Source organism: Ostrea edulis, chromosome 7, assembly GCF_947568905.1.
Source record: "Ostrea edulis chromosome 7, xbOstEdul1.1, whole genome shotgun sequence".
NCBI lineage: Eukaryota > Metazoa > Mollusca > Bivalvia > Ostreida > Ostreidae > Ostrea > Ostrea edulis.
The window spans coordinates 33,701,156-33,724,850 of record NC_079170.1 but is presented as its reverse complement, the minus strand read 5'-3'; the positions used below and the strand labels follow the sequence as shown (position 1 = coordinate 33,724,850).

At 34.3% G+C, this 23,695-nt stretch overlaps 1 protein-coding gene across 4 annotated transcripts in view; it reads right to left on the bottom strand.

Moving 5' to 3' along the window:
• The window catches only part of LOC125654048 (interferon-induced protein 44-like), a 56,577-nt gene that overhangs the window by 25,894 nt on the left and 6,988 nt on the right, over positions 1–23,695 (bottom strand). The window contains exons 1-6 of one of the 4 annotated variants that reach the window (XM_048883795.2): positions 17,084–17,315; positions 16,152–16,193; positions 13,974–14,056; positions 12,194–12,923; positions 11,757–11,863; positions 10,278–11,373 (exon numbers count right to left, since the gene is read on the bottom strand). In XM_048883795.2, coding sequence (XP_048739752.2) covers positions 10,987–11,373; positions 11,757–11,863; positions 12,194–12,923; positions 13,974–14,056; positions 16,152–16,188 — 1,344 coding nt within the window. In that variant the 5' untranslated portion in view covers positions 16,189–16,193; positions 17,084–17,315 and the 3' untranslated portion in view covers positions 10,278–10,986. Of the gene's footprint in view, positions 1–1,974; positions 2,173–2,934; positions 3,027–3,896; positions 3,996–10,277; positions 11,374–11,756; positions 11,864–12,193; positions 12,924–13,973; positions 14,057–16,151; positions 16,194–17,083; positions 17,316–23,695 lie in introns of those variants that run through there. The other 3 variants (XM_048883796.2, XM_056144066.1, XM_056144067.1) reach the window with 3 other exon arrangements.

Genomic DNA, 23,695 nt, shown 5'->3' with positions numbered 1-23,695 from the left:
TGTCGACTTGTCAATTCTTTATGTTGCCTTGTCAGATCTTTTTTGTTGTCTTGTCACTTATGAGATATCTTATAAAACATAAAGGTATCTTTTATGCTTTATAAGACATCTTATAAAAAATAAATTTATATTTAAAGAGATCTTCTATTTTTTATAAGATATCTCATAAACTTTATAAGATATCTTGTTTGATATATAAGATATTTTATAAACTTTATGAGTTTATAAGATATCTTATGAGATATCTTATACACTGTAAACTATATGAGATATCTTATAAAATTTATTACATATCTTACTGAAAATATATAAGACATCTCATAAATTATATAAGATATCTTTTTAGAGGAATAAATATGAATATGGCTTGCCACACGCAATAATTCAGAACTGAAGATATCATTAATTATTTTGAAGACATCGTTAATTGAACTGTTGCGCGCATCAAATAAATTGAAGATAAACAATAAATTAAAAGATCTTATCATTGATTTCTCCGAGTGGAAAAATGTATTGCTTCATTGTTTATTTTTTTTTCTAAACAAGAGACCATGATTTACCTTAAATTTGAAACTTTTATGGGGGGGAGGGGCTCTCTTAAATCCGTCACTGGGTAACACTTGAGATTTGGATAGCGGGTGGGGGGGGGGGGTATGCGCGGATCCAAGACCAGGACACCCCCCTCCCAAGATCCGTGTATGCGGTGGCGATTTCCACGTACAAAAAGTTTATACAGTTCAATATTTTAGATGACTGAAAATTAAGCTGTCCTGACTTTAAATATTTGCATACATAAAAAAGAATGTTAATTTTCAATCTAAACCTAGATCTACCTATTTCTGGCCTTCCGAAGTGCGCTTCCTTTTCCCCAGAAACATATGTGATGGAGGTCTCTACCTCATAGGCTTTTCGAACATTCTCAGCTTCCTCAAAAGTTCTCACCCATCCACATAATCCGTCCTCTGACACAGGTGTCCATAATGTTTTCCACCTTTCCGTGTTCATGATTCTCTTAGACCCATTACCATGTGCTTGAATAATACTCGTTAACCATCGGTAAATTCCGTTCCGCTGTATGCATATTCATAAGTTATGACGCGGTCGGTCTGTGGGATTACTTCTAACGCCTACCTTTCACTTTGCAACCGGATTTAAGAAATTTTATTTCGCATTCCGATCCCGATTGAGAATGACGTGTTTAATTCAATATACATGTAACATCAAGCATTTTTTATATCACATTAAAAAAAACAAATATATACACATACACAATGTTGTAGAGTTATTTCTTGTAAATTTTCTATTTATCAATACAATGCATATCATAATTCAAATTGAATTATCTCCCTTAGACAGTGGTAAATAAATATGGTCATAATAAGAAAGATGATGACATTCAAACAGACAGACAAAGTGACATGACTTCAAAATCTATAGGTAACTTCCTCTTATTGTAAAGTATTTCTGTACAAAATTTGAAAACTGTACAATGAAAACTGTTTGAGTTATCGTGTCACAAAGAAAGTGTTCATAATAACAAAGATAATGACACACATACAGACAGACAGACAAAGTGACATGACCCGAAAATCTATAGGTGTCTTCCTCTTATTGTAAAGTATTTCTGTACAAAATTTGAAAACTGTACAATGAAAACTGTTTGAGTTATCGTGTCACAAAGAAAGTGTTCATAATAACAAAGATAATGCCATACAGGCAGATAGACAAAGTGAAATGACCCCAAAATCTATAGGCTTTTTTCTCTTACTGTACATTATTTCAGTACAAAATTTGAAAACTGTACGATAAAAACTGTTTGAGTTATCATGTCACAAAGAAAGTGTTGATGGACAGACGGACGGACGGACGGACGGACGGACAATGTGATTACTATAGGGCTTCCCGCATTTCATGCGGGACCCTAATAATATATCACTATTTCTTTTACCTATGGGTATAGAGGCTGAATCTTACCACGGTTGTGAGGCTGTGCTCGAAGCTCCCACTGCGGGCTTTACTGGTGATTTTGCCGCGGAAAATGGAGTTGACTGAGTTGAAGAAACTAGACTTTCCCGCGCCTATCTGACCAATCAGAAGAATGTTTGCTGCAGTCACATTAGTCTCGCTTTCAGGTTCGTAATCTACAACTGCTTCCTTTAGTTGCTGCAGGGTCTTAGAAAAATAAAGATAGTTATTAACGATGTAAAACATAATATGTAATACATTTTGCAACTTTGTTCGAGTTCACCCCACCCCCCTCCCCTACACCTTTACAGACTTTACGGAGTAATGTGTTACATACGTAACATTGAGAGTATTGTGTTATCATATTATCATATCTATATGAACTAATACCTCCCTACCCAGCTTGTGAGACATGATCTGTCAGAAAGAATACAGATATACCTCCTAACCACCAACACAGGTTAGATGAAAAGGTGAAGATAACGAACAGTGATTAATCTCATAACTCCTATAAGCAATACAAAATAGAGAGTTGGGTAAACACAGACCCCTGGACACACCAGAGGTGGGATCAGGTGCCTAGGAGGAGTAAGCATCCCCTGTCGACCGGTCACACATTAATCCATATTTGGTGGTCTACTAACTTAAGCTCATTAAAAGGCATGCAATCTTTACAAATGTATATAAAATATATATTATTAGCTCAGTTTGAAATTTGATGTGGTGGACTGACAGACGAAGGACATAGTGACTGACGGACAGGGGATCCTGTCTTGTTTCATGTCCTCGCACTGTCGCGAAAATAACAGGTATATAACTAAGTAATGGTTAAAACCTTGTTTAAAGTGGTAAATCAAAAAACCTGCACGGAGAATTGATTAACAAATTAGACAGAGTACTTATTAACTAATAGAATGTCTTTTTAACCTTACAGTTTGTAACGAGATGTAAGTTACACAGAAAGTGTACCTCCATGTTGAACTCCGGAAACTTCCTCCACGGTTTGTACAGAAGTACAGAATGCCCCACTTTTGCTGCAGCCTTGTTTGGGTCTGGTCCATCTTAAAACATATTCAAACTGATTGAATATCTTAAGCAACTAATTTACAGCTGAACAGTGGTACACGTGCGCGTACACGTGAGTATAGGATACGACTGACTTCAGCATAAACTACTTGTTTCGTTTTAGTCTCTAACAGGTGAGAATTGTGTTTCCTTTAAGTAATTACCAGAACTGTGTTTCCTCTAAATAACAACCAGAATTGTGTTTCCTCTAAATAACAACCAGAATTGTGTTTCCTCTAGATAACTACCAGAATTGTGTTTTCTTTAAATAGTGTTTCCTCTAAATAACTACCAGAATTGTGTTTCCTCTAAGTAATTACCAGAACTGTGTTTCCTCTAAATAACTACCAGAATTGTGTATCCTCTAAATAACTACCAGAACTGTGTTTCCTCTAGATAACTACCAGAATTGTGTTTCCTCTAAATTACCAGAATTGTGTTTCCTCTAGATAACTACCAGAATTGTGTTTTCTTTAAATAGTGTTTCCTCTAAATAACTACCAGAATTGTGTATCCTCTAAGTAATTACCAGAACTGTGTTTCCTCTAAATAATTACCAGAATTGTGTATCCTCTAAATAACTACCAGAACTGTGTTTCCTCTAGATAACTACCAGAATTGTGTTTCCTCTAAATTACCAGAATTGTGTTTCCTCTAGATAACTACCAGAATTGTGTTTCGTCTAAATAACGACCAGAATTGTGTTTCCTTTAAGTAATTACCAGAATTGTGTTTCCTCTAGACAACTACCAGAATTGAGTTTCCTCTAAATTACCAGAATTGTGTTTCCTCTAAATTACCAATCAATAAGAACTGATTATAATTCTTCTGTGATATGTTCTATGTTGTCTGCGTCATATGTTTACCTTCCACTTCTATGTTGAACTCCGGAAACGTCCTCCACGGTTTTTCCAGAAGTACAGAATCCCCCACTTTTGCTGCAGCCTTGTTTGGGTCTGGTCCATCTTAAAACATAGTCAAACTAATTTACAGCTGAACAGTGGTACACGTGCGCGTACACGTGAGTATAGGATACGACTGACTTCAGCATAAACTACTTGTTTCGTTTTAGTCTCTAACAGGTGAGAATTGTGTTTCCTTTAAGTAATTACAAGAACTGTGTTTCCTCTAAATAACTACCAGAATTGTGTTTCATCTAAATAACTACCAGAATTGTGTTTCCTCTAAATAACTACCAGAATTGTGTTTCCTCTAAATAACTACCAGAATTGTGTTTCCTCTAAGTAATTACCAGAATTGTGTTTCCTCTAAGTAATTACCAGAATTGTGTATCCTCTAAGTAATTACCAGAACTGTGTTTCCTCTAAATAACTACCAGAATTGTGTTTCCTCTAAATTACCAGAATTGTGTTTCCTCTAAATAACTACCAGAATTGTGTTTCATCTAAATTACCATAATTGTGTTTCCTCTAAATAACTACCAGAATTGTGTTTCCTCTAAATAACTACCAGAATTGTGTTTCCTCTAAATAACTACCAGAATTGTGTTTCCTCTAAATAACTACCAGAATTGTGTTTCCTCTAAATGATTACCTAAATTGTGTTTCCTCTAAATAACTACCAGAATTGTGTTTCCTCTAAATGATTACCAGTATTGTGTTTCCTCTAAATAACTACCAGAATTGTGTTTCCTCTAAATAACTACCAGAATTGTGTTTCCTCTAAATAACTACCAGAATTGTGTTTCCTCTAGATAACTACCAGAATTGTGTTTTCTCTAAATAGTGTTTCCTCTAAATAACTACCAGAATTGTGTTTCCTCTAAAGAATTACCAGAACTGTGTTTCCTCTAAATAACTACCAGAATTGTGTTTCCTCTAAATAACTACCAGAATTGTGTTTCCTCTAAATAACTACCAGAATTGTGTTTCCTCTAAATAATTACCAGAATTGTGTTTCCTCTAAATTACCAGAACTGTGTTTCCTCTAAGTAATTACCAGAATTGTGTATCCTCTAAGTAATTACCAGAACTGTGTTTCCTCTAAATAACTACCAGAATTGTGTATCCTCTAAATAACTACCAGAACTGTGTTTCCTCTAGATAACTACCAGAATTGTGTTTCCTCTAAATTACCAGAATTGTGTTTCCTCTAGATAACTACCAGAATTGTGTTTCGTCTAAATAACGACCAGAATTGTGTTTCCTTTAAGTAATTACCAGAATTGTGTTTCCTCTAGACAACTACCAGAATTGAGTTTCCTCTAAATTACCAGAATTGTGTTTCCTCTAAATTACCAATCAATAAGAACTGATTATAATTCTTCTGTGATATGTTCTATGTTGTCTGCGTCATATGTTTACCTTCCACTTTTATGTTTATGTTTTATACATGCAACTTTCTTTATAAATCATGTACTCATTTCACGTTTACATGTAATTTTCTTTGTTTACATTTATTTTATGTTTATATGTAATTTTCTTTGTTTACATGTATTTTACATTTATTTTATGTTTATATGTAATTTTCTTTGTTTACATTTATTTTACATTTATTTTATGTTTATATGTAATTTTCTTTATAAATTATGCATTCATTTTATGTTTATATACATCTAACATGGATATTTTAATATCTATGTTTGTGTATATCTATGTACACATGAATGTATGCTTACATATATTTATGCTTATATCTGCATGTATTTATCTAGAATTCATGTTTATATGAAATTTTCTTTATACAGTACACGACACGAGTTTTATGCGTGTTCCACGCAACGCGGTGGAACAAATTTGCCCCAAACACGGTGGACCTTTAAAATTGTCGGCACCTTTGAAGTCCTATTTTTCCGCGCGAGCTAGACATTGAAGTCCACGGAGGATCTCCGTGGATGCCACCTCGCATCTCCGTGGATGTCACCCGTACCTCCGTCGATGCCACCGTGTACCCCCGTGTGATAAAACAAAGAAATAATTTCCGAAATGATTCACCCAAAAAACCTTTTCGCTTGGCCAGCATACATGCCCTCACCCCATTACTTATTTAGAAATTAGCTATAAATCATTCAATTCTTGTAATTGTTGTTTAATGATACGTTGGTGTTTTCGGTTCATATCCGTATGTAGACTTCCCTGCAGACGTTCACACCTTTTTATGAAACGCCCAAATTCTCGACATCCTGTATATAAACACCTGTGTTATTCCTACCACTCGTCGGTACATTGTTTCACGGCACGTGCAGCACAATTTCACCAAATAAAAGAAGGGTCATGAACAACGACAATCACATGCCAGTAATTTCAGTTTGATAAACAGCAGTTCAAAGAAATGTGTACCCATTGATGAAGTTTTCCGTCCAATGTTTTGTTTGATACATGCATCAAACAAAGAATTATAAGTTTTATTTCTTATCATTTAATTATGTTTTTAAGATAGAAAAACAAATAGTTTCTCCCATCGAAAAGCTTGAATTAACGTTTTTGAAATGGCGCGTAGGAATACATATATGTAAGAATGAAACAACAACACGACATGGCTGTGCGTTTAGGTCAGGAACCGTTACTGTGCAGATTTAAATGGATTATACGCCAAATTAAAGGTGCAATGGTTAAAAGCTGAATTAAATATAAAGGAAGATAACAAGTGGTGACTGGATTTATGCTGCATTGTGTTGGAGACGTTGAACACTGGTTGTGTCGTTGGAACGGTGGAATGCAAATCGGCTCCATTTCAATATCGAGTAAAAAGTTCAGCACCTCTTCATCTAAAACGCACTCGTTGACTGAGCCCCATATAACGCAGTTCAATTTCATTAATATTTACCAGATCAGAAGTCGCCACTTGCTCCGTCATGTTATCGATCTCGTAAAGCAGACGATTCATACCGGGAAGTCGTGTAATCTGTCTACTTCTACCAGTAAGTGGTCTACGTCATCAAGTTGACTATTCTATCACGTCATCGCTTATGTATGTTCTTTAAATTAATTTGTATTTTATTCATATCTTTAGTTGTGCTTATTTTTGATAGCAATGAAAAACAAAAATCAAACGAATGCATGTCGTTCTATAAATGCCTGTGTGGAAATCCCGTTCTGTAAATAACGCTAAAATTAGATCGGGGAAGACTCATTCCAGAGAAAAGTAGTCCCGCGTGCTTAGTGCAGATGAACTTCGAACGAAATTTTGACAGAAAAATCAAAGGAATTTTTCAACCAATCAGCATCGTTGACAAGTCATCACTTTAAAAGTTATTAAATGATAATATCTTCGTAATCTTTGGTGATCAGGTCTTTCAACAGTATGTTGGAATTATCATGGGCACGAATTGTGTTCTTTTACCCGTCGACCTGTTTATATATACTGATGAGGCAGAATTTATTCAAAAATTTCTACATGAAAAGAACAAAATCCCATTTTCATTCAAACGTCCATTCGATATATCTAAGTGAACTTGAAATAAAAGACATCACAGAGTCCTCCATATCTGCTTCGTAATTACTGTACATATTTTATTGAACATAAATGTTAACGGCAAACTAACAACTCAATTTTATGACAAACGGGATGATATATGCTTCTCCGTCGCCAGTTCTCCATATACTCCCTTTTCGCAGAATATTCATAAACCGCGCTTCTAAATCGAAAACGAGGCTACCGTCGTATCCAAGTATAAACAAGTATGGCGTCGACCTTAGACGGAGGCAAGAACGACAGGCATTGTTGCGTGCCGAACTGTAATGGAAATGGACGCCGCAACCCAGAGCTCTCTTTTCATCAAATCCCACAAAGATTGGAGCTTCGCAAGGCTTGGATACATGCTATTCGGAGGGATCCTGGTCCATTATTCAGAGTATGTTTATGTAACTTTGTTCCAAATAATACGGAGAGATGACCCCCTTATATCATAGAATTAAGTAGGCCTCGAAATAGGTTGGTCCTTGCACGTGTGTACGTCAGTGTGTGTTTAATGAAATGACTTCAAACAAGTCTTAACGGGTTATAATCTTTCTAACAGATCTGTGATCAAACAGTTGTTTGCTCACGTCATTTTAAGAGGGACGACTTCAAATGGACCCCAGTAAGGAAGACACTCAAGAAAGAAAGCGTTCCTTCCATATTCAACTGGAAATCTGACGAAAAAGCTGCGCGACGGGAAATTTTTAAGCATCCTGTTCCAGAGAAAATGCCTAGATTTGACACTGATGAGAATAACAACAACCCGGTCTCAAATGAAAATTTAAATTTGAATGTGGAGAGGTAATGGCATTTTAAAAATCTCTATAATTTATGTGATAGTCAATCAGAATGAATCAGGTTATATCCATAACATTATATAGGTCTATGTGTGTGTCATTTTATTTAACAGAAGGTCAGACTAATTTTACAAGAAGCACATGTAATAATCGAAGCAATGTTTCTTTTTCTACCTTCGAATTACTATTTCTATAAACAGTTGAAAATACTAGGAGAATCAAGGCAAATATAATTTAGCAATAAGTATGATTTAAGTTTCTTCAGTGCTGCTGCATGTCATTGGAACTTTCAATGTGAAATTGGTTTTACTTATTGTTCATGAATTATTCTCAGAATGATTAATCAATTGTCAAACTAGTTTTATTCATGCTGGTTTGCAATTGTATTAAACTATTTTGAATAATTCAACTCACAACAAGATCAACTGCTGCTGGACAGTAGGATGCTGGATCATCAAGATCTTTGTGAGGTATGAAATTTTGTATTATTCATTCAGACTTAGAAATTGTATTGAAATATTTTCACTATATTAAATGATGGTCTATAATAATAAAAAATACTGTATGTTTTGCACTTTGTTAAAGTAACATGCTCTATATAACTTTGAAAATCACCTGTGCTTATGTATATTTCTTCTTCTCTTAATTCATAGTATGAATGCTGTTCTTTACACCACCATGTTAATTTTGAGAAAATGATATTCTTATGTAATGATTTAATATGCATGTAATTTAAAATATCTACCAACTTCGAAAAGGTATAGAGCGTCCTCCTATAAATTTCACATTCATCAGAGATATGCATAATTTTGTAATATATAAATAAATGAATACATCGAAGTACACAAATACTTATTACTGACACAACAGAGATCCTTTATAAAAGATAGGGCGGGGGGGGTGATCAGTCTGTAACTGACTATGAAATTGTTTGACTAACTTTCCAATTATTTATACAGTATGGATGTGAATTATATATTGCAGCAGTATGTATGAAGAAGTGCAGCCTGAGACAAATAGGGTGAATGAGTTAGAGGATATGCTGAAGAAGAAGGAAGGGGAAATTCAAAAATTACAGCAACGACTTGAGATAGAAAGATTTGGCATTCAAAGATTTTCAAATGACAATGCATTAATTTCATTTTATACAGGTTTTGCATCCATGGTCATGTTTACAACTTTTTATGAATTTATCAAACCTGGTGCTAATAGAATGACCAGTTATTATTACAGATCTTCTGACAGAATCAACCAGCACGTACTGGTGGGCAATCCGAGGAACATGTTGCTCATTGACGAATTGTTCATGTTTTTATGCCGTTTAAAATGTGGTCTTATGGAGCAGGATTTGGCTGTAAGATTTAAATGTCATTTGTCTACTGTAAGTAGGAAAATTATTACATGGGCAGCTGTAAGATTTAAATGTCATTTGTCTACTGTAAGTAGGAAAATTATTACATGGGCAAATCTTTTATACTTTGCTCTTGGTAGCATAGTTATCTGGCCAAGTAGAGAGCAAATAAATGAGAACATGCCTAACCAATTCAAAAGTATGTATCCCTCTACACGGGTAATCATTGATTGTACAGAGTTAAAGACAGAGAGACCTTCATCTCTTGTTCTCAGTTCCAAGTGTTATTCGTCATACAAAAGCTCTCACACATGGAAAGGACTTGTTGGGATTGCTCCACATGGAGCTCTGACCTTTGTATCAAGTTTGCACACAGGAAATATGTCAGATGTAGAAATTACCAAGCTTTCTGGCCTGATTGATCTCCTGGATAGGGGTGATTCAATAATGGCAGACAAAGGATTTGTTCTGAACAAGGTATTAGAGGGGACAGGTATTTCAGTTAACACGCCCCAATTCCTCCAAAGTCAAGGTCAATTTTCAAGGCAAGAAGTGGAGCAAACCCAGGTGATAGCAAAACTAAGGATACATATTGAGAGGCATATCCGCAGAGTCAAGGAGTACCACCTTTTTGATGGTGTCATTCCCTTAAGTATGGTAGGAACAATAAATCAATTATGGACAGTGGCAAACATTCTAACTTTATTCAAGGGTCCTCTTGTCAAGGAATGGAAGTAAATTGAAGATGAAATCAATCAGGAAAATGAGATAAATATATACAATTATCAGAATATAAAAATTGTATCAGAATTGTACCAGAAATTAAAGTAACATATTACAAGATCTATAAATTTCATGACATGTAATTCACGACACATATTACCTGTGTGTTGGTTGTTTTATAATTAATAACAATAACTCTAGTTAATTACACAACCATATTAAGAAGTAACTTTCATTAGGAAAGTTTTTAAGCCCCCCCCCCCCCCTCCCCCTTGCAACTAATGTTGGAGGAATATTAAATTTGTCCTGTCTATCCAAAAAATTAACCTGGCACATAATTTTAAATGGTAAGTGATAAAGCTCTCAGTCTTCATATGTGAGAAAATTTGATTTGGTACCAAAGTTTCTGACCTCATGACCTTGAAGATTGATCTTCTTTTAAGAAAATATCTCCTGAATTATTTAAGGCATGCTTTCATATTTTGTATATAGATTTCTTATGGCAAGACTTTGCATTTAATAACATGACCGTTGACCTGGTTACTTTGGCATAAACATGTTGAAACTGAATGGAAATAATTAGCAAATCTTGAATAGATATAGAAAATGCTACTTTAAGTAATGAAAACATTCCTTCAAATGAAAATGATCTATATCAAATATTGATCAGCCTTTCAAGTAATGGTCAAAATAAAACATATCAAGCTTGTCTTTCATTTCTTGCCATCTACTTGAGTCAAATGTTATAAGCTCAAGATGAGATTCATCTGAAGTCCAAACAAACAAGTAACACCACTCTAGTCCTGTTACCGCAAGCTGCATCATAATCTGATGAAAATAGTTATGTGTCCTCTTCAGTTTAAACCCATTTTCATCCTTGTTGAGGTAAACACATTGTGATAGGGGGTTGACAGGACACTTGATTTCCAGTAAACCATAACATGGAGTAAGGGAAGGGCAATACACCTTTCTGTCTGGGCTTGCTGCCAACCAAGGTGACCATGGACTGACACATATTCCACAGGGATAAATGTTGACATTGTCATTCATCCTCTGAAAATACAGAAAGTAGTAGAACATAGTTTTAAAATATTGCTGACTCTTATATATGTTTTATTTATTTGTATGATTTTTTTTTTACATGAAATCTTTCATCAATACATTGGTGCTTTATTCAAAACACATATCCAAAGACCTCAAATTATGACAATATTATTTATATTCAAAAGATCTTGTAAATTTTGTGTATTTATTTATAATTTATGTATTTATCAAATTGATATACATGTATAGACCTATGCATTTAGTTTTCTTTGGGTTAAATGCCTAAGGTATTTACAACTGGACATATAATAAGTGGACTAGTTATTCTAACAAATATTTGTGCCTGCATTTATTATCAAATACATGAAAACATATATTGTAAGAGTTCTTACTGCTACAAATGCTTCAGCTGCTGTAGGCTCACATGCTATCCCATGTCTCATATTGGCTGTCACCACAGATCTGGAAGTCCTTAGTCGCTCCACCAAGGGGTCATAGTCTATACCAAAAACAGCATTGTTTGAAAATTTGTTTTTGAAAAGAAGTTGTTCAATGTCTTTAATTTGTAGCTATTGGTCAATTAACTAAACAAGCTAAGCTAAGGCACCACTGAGGGCTACAAATTTAAGACATACAAGAAAAATTGAACTTTACATTGTACTATATATACAATTGTTCTCTAGAATAATAATTCATGATCTTGTCTATTTCGTTGAATTAAACATGTTGTATTTTAAGTGTACATATCAAATTAAAAATGCAGAATCTTATTTGAAATGTAGTAATGTTCATTACATGTATCAAGCCGATACATTTTTCACATAATTACCTTTTCTCCTTTTGACAATGGAACCAGCAATAGATGCCGTTATCCTATCAAGCCTAATCCTGTGCCATTTGGGATCCTGGGACTGTAACTGAGTCAGAGATTCTATCTCTGAAGCCTCATCAGTAGTGACACTTAATGAGTCAGTTTTCAAGTGTTTTGTTTCAGATAACACAGTAGATATATTGTTAATCATCACATTTTGAGATGGTAATTTAGGAAAGTCATCAGCATCCAATATATTCAGAATTAAATTACTGTTCATTTTTTGCTGCACTGCAAGTGGACTCCCCTTGGGGAATTTGCCAAACTTCGTGTCTACAACTTTCTCCTGACGTTCTAAATTTACCACGCTCAAAAGCATACAGGTGTCGTCAACTTCTTCAAGGTTATCACACAATTCCTGTAAAGGTAGTTCGGACACATTTTCAATAGGGTTGTATAATGTTGTTCGAATTCCTCTAGGTGGCACATATGGGTTCCTCATATCAAAACCTAACACTCGAACGTTGTCAATGGAGCTCCCTGCTACCTTTTCCCCTTTTGGTACATGCCATGTTTGTGGAAGTGAGGTTTTTGCTACATCTGTTGGAATAACCAGCATTCCAGTTGTTTTCATATGAGCAAGAGTATACAAAAGACCTGTAATGTGACCACATGCACCAGAGGTTCCAATTGGACAGGAGCAACTGCTGTCATCTCTCTCAAATATTGGTCCTGATTTTAGATGTATCTGTAAAGACAAATTTAAAAACATTAAGTAAATTAATGTAAATTTAAATATTTTAAAACAAGTATAGTTGGATTTAGGTAATAATTTAATAGTCAATTCATTTATTGTACAGTGTTTAACAACAAGTGGTCCATGGGCCACATTGCTCACCTTGGCCCATATTTAAAGATTTTCCCTATAAATTTGTATGTAAATCTTTGTTTCCCTATTGTGCCCCCACCCTAACTCTGGGTGCCGTATGTTAACAAACTTGAATCTACACTATGTCAGGAAGCTTTTATGTAAATGTTAACTTTTCTGGCCCAGTGGTTCTTGAGAAGAAGACTTTTAAAGATTTTCCCAATATCCTAACAGGAAAAAATTTGATCCCCAATTGTGACCCCACCCTACCCCCAGGGGTCATGATTTTAACAAATTTGAATTTCCACTATGTCAGGAAGCTTTCATGTAAATTTCTGCTTTATTCTGGCTCAGTGGTTCTTGAGAAGACCTTACCCTAGTTTTGCATTTTTGTGATTATCTCCCCTTTGAAGGGGGCATGGCCTTTCATTTGAACAAACTGGAATCTCCTTCACCCAATGATGATTTGTTTCAAGTTTGGTTGAAATTGGCCCATTGGTTCTGGAGAAGCAGTCGTTAGTATGAAAATTTTACAGACAGACGACAGACAACGGACAATCAGAAAAGCTCATTTAAGCTTTCAGCTCAGGTGAGCTAAAAATGAATTATACAACTTCAATGCAGTGATCAATACATTGGTACAGATGTTGATATGAATGGGTTCATCTGGAGGGAGGAACCCCCCACATGCATGTATGGGTGAGTGACCACCCTATCAAGTTGGACTCAATCCCAAATTTCAGAGGGGAAACCCGAGTTCTAAGGAAACATATGCTTTAACCAATAATTTTTGTATACTGGTATTTGTGACTATAACTTACAGGTTAAGTAGTACATATTAGATGGTATCTCAAAAATGTAAATAGAATAATTAATCATTATGATACATATGACTGATAAAACATCATAAACAATCAAATTGAATATTACCTCAATTGTGTGTGGAGACTCATTTTTCTTCTGTGATCGGTAGGATCTAGCTTTAACAACACAGTCATCATCCAATTTATACACTACAATAAGAAATGTTTGATTAAAATTTTATTACAAGTGTATATATATATATATATATATATATATATATATATATATATATATATATAACACATATACTATATTTAACAATTACATTATGACTACATGATAATGATACACATGTATACCTTAAATACACATGTTAAGAATTTCTATATTGACATTGGTCTAGAGTTGGCTCATACAATGTAACAATACTTATTGAAAATGCACTGTATAAGAAGGATGATATATGGGGAGTTGTTGTTCTGAATACAGGGGGTACCAAGGGACAGTACCTGCATGTGTCATGTCGACTAGTCTTGTACCCTAAGTATTCGAAACAGCTTATCTATAGTATACAATTTTAACAATTGAACATTATAACTACATGATACAATATACATATGTATACCATGATATATGCATGTTATGGTTACATGTATGATGTAATGTCTCATGTGGTTTACATTGTCTAAGCACATACTACTAGTAATACAGTGTATTATGTATGAACCATGAGAAACCATGTTTGCACATATGCACTGTTTGTAGTTTCTTCATGTGATTTCAATATAATGTTATCTGTAGGTGTTGCGGTGAAATCACACATCAAATGCAAAGTTGAAACTTTACGGCACAAGTTAATTGCATGTAATACGTTAAGTATTAATACCATGTTCAAAATGTCTCATGTTATGAACATTGTTTGTAGCTCATAATACTAAATTACAATGCACTTTTTTTTTCTTCTTCTCATAAACATTACATACTGAAATCTGTCAAATGCAGTATGATTTAAACATATCTTATTGAGAATATATATGTATTAATAATAGTGATGTATGCCCAGGGGGGCCCTAATTTGGAATAAATAAATCATATGAAAAATATATGCAGGGGCTATAAATTGATAAAATGATGCTAGTTTGTCATAAATTAACTCATTGAAACTACTAGATTATTTATCATTCAACAAAAATATATGGTTTTTCAGCAGGCTGGGATGCTATAGGCCTAAAACTTTTTTTTCTGAGGGAGGGGGGGGGGGTACTTGGACATGTATACGATCGATCAGTTTTACCAACAATCATCGTATTTAATTCATATAACTAATTATTATGTAAGATCATTTCTTCTGTAGACATCTTTGTTACATGCTGATATGGTGTAAGTTACAGCCACAAAACGATTCAAGATCGATCAGTTGATAGTATCTGTCAAACTGATCAGCTGATAGACGATTTGACCTACCTCTGATATCCGAAATGTATTTCTCGCTGAAATATTTGTATCCCTTGGAAACTTCTTTGCATCCTTCACTCTTGTTTAAAGTTTTTATTGTTTCTTCAACAAAACCGAAGATAATGAGGGGGACAATACTGAGATCTCGCGTTGCGCAACCAACCGACTTCGTACATTCCGCTAAATCCGACATGTTTGTCGTGCGTCGAAACCGACGGTAGCCTCGTTTTCGATGCGGTATGCATATTTATGAGCATCTCATTAAGAAAGGAGTATTGATGGAGCAATAATTCATCATCGCCTGCAAATGGTGTTTATGTCTCTCAGCTGCGTATGATCAGTTTGTAAATCGAGGCAGGTTACTGACAAACAAGTTCATACTACAGGGGTTTTAACAGTCTCATTTAAAGTCAGAATTTTACATACAATGTACTATATGGTCGTTATAACGATCTAGTTTGCCAATACAACCTGTCATTGGGTCAAATGCTGTCAGACGTTTTTCTTACCAATTGTTAGATCGTTCTGTACACACCGATTTAGACTACGGATTACTCCGTTGATCCGATCAAGATATAGGACTCAAGGCGGATGTGACAGGTTGGTTGGTGATGATTACTCCCCCTAGGCATCGGATCATACCTCTGATATGTCCAGGGATCCGTGTTTGCTCAATTCTTAATTTTGTATTCGTTATAGAATTTATGAGATTGAACAGTTTACTTTCTTCACCTTTTCATTAGTTAATTTCTGTCATCATTTACAGTACATTGGTAGCCCGACATCTGATTTCTGATCTATACATGTATATTAGTAGTTCCGACATAAAATGCATTAACAATTTCTTACGTCCACGTGTCCTATAGGTACCCGGATTCTTGTTCATTCTTTCTATATAAAAAGAAATATAGAGTGAATTAACAAAATTACAGTGGAGTTACAAACATGCAAGTATGAAGGATACCATATGATGAGAATCTCGCATTCTATTTTTGGAATATCATAATATCATAATTTCCTTTGTTGCGTGATGAAGTTTTGACACAAAATTCTGTCCTATGAATTTGCTTCAGGAATGATTATAGAGGAAACTGTGAACATTCTTCAAATGGTTTCTTGCATGTATTTATTTTGTAATCTTTGTCAGTTTGCAATCAGCCTTAGATAAAGAAGTATGAATGACGACAACCTTTCTGTGCTCATCTTAAACTTTATAGTGTATATCTGTTTAGATAGATTAAACCTTTTATAGCATAGTAGTATGACAGTACTTAATTGAAATTTCTACGTAATATGCATTTGCATTGATGATACATGTCTATTAAAGTATATAGAAAATGACTATATCTTTGGCAGATTTATTTCCGGTTTCCTTCGCTGCGGAATTTGACCTCACCTCTAACCTTTTAATGGGTCAAAAAACCCACGTGGTGTAAATTTAAATAACAATAACGTTAGTAGGGGTGTTTTTGAATATGCTCAAATCACTGCCATTTCCTTTTGTAATTAATTTAAATAAAAAGTATAAATTCTATACTCAGTATTGCGTTTGTAGTAATATGTTAATTCCTTCAGAAAACGATGCGTAAAATATGCCTCTGTTATAACTGTACACTATAGTTTCAAGTCCGCCATTCAAATATTTACAGCTGACTTCTCGCGAATTTAAATCTGCAGCCCAACCAGTCCCAACAGGTGATAAGTCGAATATTGAACTTACACCCGTAGATTATTGTTAAAAGTGAGTTTGATCTCAGTGAAGAAAAGAAATAATTACTCACCGTCAAAGGCAGAATACCCTATATCTGATATTCATTCACGACATTCTGTCTGGTTCCTACATGACGCAGGGTAGAGGACAATGAAACAATAGATCGATATATATATTGAATTTCGGTCATGGGTTTTTCCTATTTAAAGACAAGTTTAAATGCCGGAATTGTGCATTTATTGGGCTTTGGTGGTGTGTAGCTTATAATATATGCATGATACGTGAAATGATTAGGTTTTTTTTCTGATATAAACAGCTCTATCACTTCTTTATCTTGTGGAATTGACATCAAAGTACTCTTTCGCAAAACTGATGAATGACACTTGTGTAAAGGTATATTATGTACTAGTATACATATTGGTCATGACAACGATTTATGTTATATATATTCTGTATTGCTGAAGACATACGTCTTATGGCATACATGTTTACAAAAATAATAAACAAGTTAACAATTGTATGACATGGCATGGCATGGCATTATATGGTATATTACACAATATTGATGTGAATTTATAGACAGAGAATGCTATATAAGTAAATCATTATGTAAATTAAAGGCACAGTAAAGATATTTTCCCAAATTACACAACTCTTTGAAAAATTTTACACTAAATAATTGTATAAGTTTAAAAACAGATGATTTTTTCCAATAATACCCCTTGATATATTTCCTGCGCAATTCAATAAAGTAAGGACATTTTGAAATAGAATGAAATTCATCCTCAATATCAATCTCTACCCAGAGTTATCGTTCCCGCTACGCTCCACTAATACCTCTGTCAACGTCTAAAAAGTTATATCAAAACGTACAAAAACTAACTTAGCATATCGAACTGTAATGATAATATCTGAGCAAATCAAACACTTCTCTGAATTTTTTTAAAATCAGAAGATGGTAAATATGAGACACCTGAGCGAATTAGAAAGTTTATATAAATATTCATTCATTCAATAATACTAGTATAATCATGGAATTCGTTGTTTTTGTGAACCTACTTAAAGATTTAAAGCATAAAACTTAAACTTATAAAATTATTATCCATGATGCTATAGGTATAGGTAAGTTTTGCCAAGAATCTTGACATTTAGACGTTGACAGAGGTGTTGTAGCGCAGCGTAATGCGCCCTCTGGTGAGAGATTGCCTCAATATCTAAATTACAAAGTTTACAATAGTGTTCATCTTATACTACATTAAAATAACGTCCACTCTCAATAGCAAGATTATGCGAAGACATTCTAATTCTACTGATGTGATTTTTATAAACATGTGGTATAGCCTTCATCAACTAAAATTGCAATGAAAAATAGTCATAACTGTACCTATAAATTTTACATCTTGATGAGGAGTTGATTTGTTCAACAATACTCTGCACAAAAATATCAGTCATTCTTTGCTTAATCATTGGGAAATAAATATTACAATATACGCCATTATATTCTTGATTACACCAAATATGAACCAAACCTATATCAAATAGTTTGTTTTTTATATGTTATAGAAATAAATGGACCAAAAGGATAGATGATGTAGAAAAGTTTTTTAAATCATGGGGGGGGGGGGAAAGAACTTTTTCCTATACTTTTGGGAAAGTGTCTAATTAAAACACTTGCCATATCACAATTTAAATACCCAATCGTCTTGGTAAAAAAAATAATTTCATTTGGAACAAAGGGGACAGAATTTTAAAATAAAAACCACAATGAATGGGAATATAAGTTAAGGTGGTATCAATTTAGTTGATATTGAATCCAAAATAAAGTCATTGAAAGCGGCATGGGTGGAAAAGATATATCCCTCCAATACATATGCATTAACTAGTATGAAATATATGAAACGGTACCGGTGGATTCCGGGGATGCCTTCCTGTTCTCTCTGTAATTTCTGCTTCCCTTGTTCATGATAAACTTTTTATTATACAAAATACTGTCCTCTCCTTAACACTATTGCATGTAATATTTTCCACTCTGCGTTTTCTCAACACCCGTCACTATATAGGGGAACGGGGGGGGGGGGGGTAACAAAGCCGGTGAAAAGAGGTGGTACCCACGGACGCTTGTTTAATATTTTTTTCAAAATAAGCTATAGGCTAATTGGTTTAAAATGCATATGCATTATCATGAAGTATATGAAACGGTGGATTCTGTAGATGACTTCCCGTTCTCTTTGTAATTTCTGCTTCCCTTGTTCATGATTAAGCCTTTTGATTTTACAAAATGCTGACCTCCTCATAACATTATTACATATGATAGAATTCATATTTTCTGTTTTCCGCTCCGCGTTTAGCAGCGACCGGGACTTCTCTAAAAGTAAACCCAAACGACAAATCTAAAGGCTGAAATGATATAGTATGGTGTTTTCAGTGAACAAATCAGGATGTTTAAAGGCATTGTACCCGATGTGATCAGGATAATAAAAAATCTAGCTTAAAAAAACACAACAACCTTGAAATTGTGCATCAAGCAGTAAATTTAATTATCCCCCATTGCGAGTTCAGTCAAAAGTCAATCGGTGAAAAGCCAAGTTTTCCTTTACTCTACCAAATGTAAACGGTTACAACTGTGAGTTATTTCGTACAAGTTTAATTTATTACAGGGCATTATTAATTGTAGCTGTTTGCAACTGATGAAAAAGATAATAAAAGTCAAATATGGAGATAAGAAACTTGCAAAGACCAACGTAGGCAAGATTTTTTTCACCGAAAAATGGCGGACAGGGGAAGTAATTTGCAGTGATGTGTTGATACGGGTATGTTGGTCGTGTGGAGTTACCCACGAAATCCATGATGTATACAACATGAGCTTCGGACCACTCTGACCAGGGTAGAGTCACACCAGGAGAACAGTTTTATATTGGTGCTGGACATAATGGGGGATTATTCAAAGTTAGATATTCATGTCGGGCTGTGTTGGACATTTTTTTTTCTTCTTGAGAACAGCAATTTCATGTTGTACGTACAGGCAGTTATATCGCTTGGGTTCGAATTTATTATCAAAGATTAAAGGTGGGTCTATAGAACCCTAAATATACATGTAGGGTTCCCAAGTTCGCCAATGTAAAAACAATAAACAAATGGTATAGAATTCTACTCTGTATTCTAATATATTCATACATAATCAATCTATATTACAACCAATACAAAGTTCAACCCTAAATTCCGTATACTTCCCATGATATGCAAAATGAATTCAGAAAAATGCCTTTTATTTTTGGTCGACTTTTAGCTGGGCCCTGGCACTATATCAGTAGACATAATGTTTGAACATCGCATTACGCTATTACAGAGAATGTGCAGCATTAGATATCATTTCTAAGTTTTATTTCTTACTCCAATTCATAAACTATAGTCTGGTTTATCAAATTACTGATACATAGTATCTCGACACAACTACTTGTACATCGCTAATTTAAAAAAAAACAAAAAAATTGTAGGAACTCTTCAGTTTCGGAAGATAAAATATTGCACTATGAAAATCACCATTTGAACGGAAAATTTTATGGAATTTAAGTAAGTAATACAGCCTTAATAGTGATACAGAGTTAGTATGGTAGTCAACTAACTTATTTGAAGCAAACAGCAGTGTCATCTATATGTAAGTGCACATTAATTGCTAGAACCGGTCGAAGCTGAAAGTAAATTCTCAGATATGAATTATGAAGGAATGTCCCGAGATTCGGAGAATGCGTCAGTCCAAATCTCAACCGAGATTAGGCTACTCCAGAATCAGGAAAAGGTGAAGATAACGAACATTGATCAATCTCATAACTCGTTGGCTGGTTGTATATTGTTAAACGTCCCTCTTGAGAATTTTTCACTCATATGGAGACGTTACCATTGCCAGTGTAGAGGCAAATTTTGACTCCCAGAGAATAATGACCGGGGGTCATTTTTCAACTAGCCGTAGAAAAATTGGGTAATTTTGTAGAAAGAAGACCCAGGGATCATTATTTTGCGTGTCATACCAGAAAAATAATGACCCCCGTAGAAAAATTACCCCCTCCCTTTCTTAGCAGATTGATTTATTTCAAAGGAGTTGATACGGGTTTTCAGGTCATTATTTACCCAGAGTTTTCGTTCCTGCTGCTCCTCTTATCAAAATTCCATGTGTAAATTTTTTTCACGGTTAATAAAATAAAAGTAAGAACTAGTTCATTAAATTTGAGGAAAACCTACTGTAGGTTCCACGACCAATTACAACTGGAAAAACCCCGCATATTTCAGGGACGGATCCAGGGAATTTTCAAAAAGGGGTTCTACCATAAATTTTAGTTTTCAAAAGCAGAGTTCCATTCTCAAAATGTGTTATTTTTACCTCATTAAGCAACATTTTGTAACGATGGGCAGAGGTACAACCTATAAAACCTCCACACCTCCCTCTGAATCTACCAATGTATTTATGCTATCTATTTACATGTATAGATCTTGTGTAATCAAACACACACATAAAAAAGAGCTGCGTCTAAATACAATACTTCTTGTGTCACAGAGAGGCGTGAAATCTTCTTAAAACTGATGAATTGACATAACTTTTTTGCAGCTGAAGTCAATAGCTTATTTCATTTACGCATCATTATCTTTTTTCAAGAATTTTGAAAAATGAGTAAGTGTTGATAGAGGTATTAGTGAGTATGCGAATGATAACTTTGGGTAGACTGGATAATTTATGCCTATCAGGGGTGTAGGACAAGGGGACGGGGGCACGTGCCCCCTCACTTTTGGAAGATGGGGGGGGGGGTGGCACAAGTGGATTTGTGCCCCCTCACTTTTTTAACACAAAATTAACATAGATTGATCAGATGAGAATATACCACGGTTAAAAAAATACTCAATTCTAATATGCAGGTTCTCAGCACTCAAAGCATTATTTCTTGCATGTACATAACCTATTCTCTCCGTAGTACATTTTTTTTTTACCGAGTTACGTTTTAAACCGTCATAAAATTGTTAGTTACAAGAAAAATGTTCTCACGGTGAAAATAGTTATATCTCATTTATATTAGAAGGGGATCCCCCATTGCAATGTTCAAAAGTGCAGTCTGTCGTACACAGTACAGGGGAGTAGGGGAAGGTACAGCCGGGGCACATGCCCCCACACTTTTCAAAGGGGGAAGAAGTATGTCTGTGCCCCCCCCCACCCCTTGCTCATAGACACATATAAGGTGGAACGTGATAGAGGCCTTTGAGGAAGTTACAAAACTATATACTTAAATTATAAAACAAATATGTAGACGGATTTAAAAATGTTCCCTTCAATATTTATCATAACCGTCCTATCATACAATGGTTCACAAAGCAAATATGTCAAATCAATAAATGTTTTATCGTTGAGCATGACATTATGAAGTGCGATTGCTCTGCAGACAAATTCCCTATCATGCGTGTTAAGTGCATCGTAGAATATACCATCAGAGCAATTGCACTTCATTCTTCATTTCTTATATGATAAGACATTTTGCTTTTCGATTCATATCATAGTACTATATCACAGCATATGATTCAATATCATAATATGATTAAATGGAATAGCATCATATTTATCAATATAACATCATAATCTATGTTTACAATGTGATATGATACGATATTGTACGATACAAAATCATATGATAACCTACTATTCTGTATATTATATTGACGAGCAAGGAAGTGTAATGTGTTTGGTGTGTGTTGCGAGGGTTCAGGTATATAAATTTCTAAACAAAATATATTTTTTAATTATATTATTAGGTTCTTTGAATAATACAATAAATACAAATTGTACAAATTATCAGACAGTATAGAAACAATGTGTGAATATGTACTTGACATAATTATAGTTACTTACTTCATGTACCTATTCCATGTGTTGTAGGAAATCTTATTTGAAGAAACAGTAAAATCTTTAGATAAACAAGGAATCAGTTACAAATCAATTCAGTCAGATGTTTGATATAAAATCTATTTACAGTAATTAATTCAAATTTTATTAAGTATATTTGATATCTTTATATCAAATCTTATTTCATTTTTGGATTTCTAAGCAATATATTGTCACATTCTAAATTGTATCCCTCATTAATGATGTTGCATGTTTAAACATTATTTTTGGTTTTTGTTTGTTTGTTTTTTTTGGTATTATTTTGTTTTTTGTAAATTTTAAAAAATCGAAACTACTTCACTGATAATATTTTTAACTTCACCAGTACGTTAATTTTCCTTAGTAATGTATGGTCTACTGCATGGTTCACTGGGTAAGGTCATCAACTTTTGCACGTAAAAATGTTTTATTTTTTAAAATCACCGGGTTCAAATACCTCACGGTCACCACAATTTCTTTTCATCAAGATTTTTTCTTAATTTAAACACACTTCTAGTTATTATAAATGTTTCATGTCAAATCTCTGTTTATTACAATGTGCCAGGTTTGAAATAAGCTTTCAACCTGAACACTGTTTAGTTTGTGAATAGGACTTCAGTGGCGGATCCAGAGGGGGACTCCCCCCCCCCCCCCCCCCCCCCCATTTTGCAGACCAAAACGTTTAAGAGTTATTCAATTTTAACGAGTCTTCGAGTCAAAATGATATGTAAGCCGGATACTTACATGTACATGTAAATGCATCATTCAAATTCATCAACACCA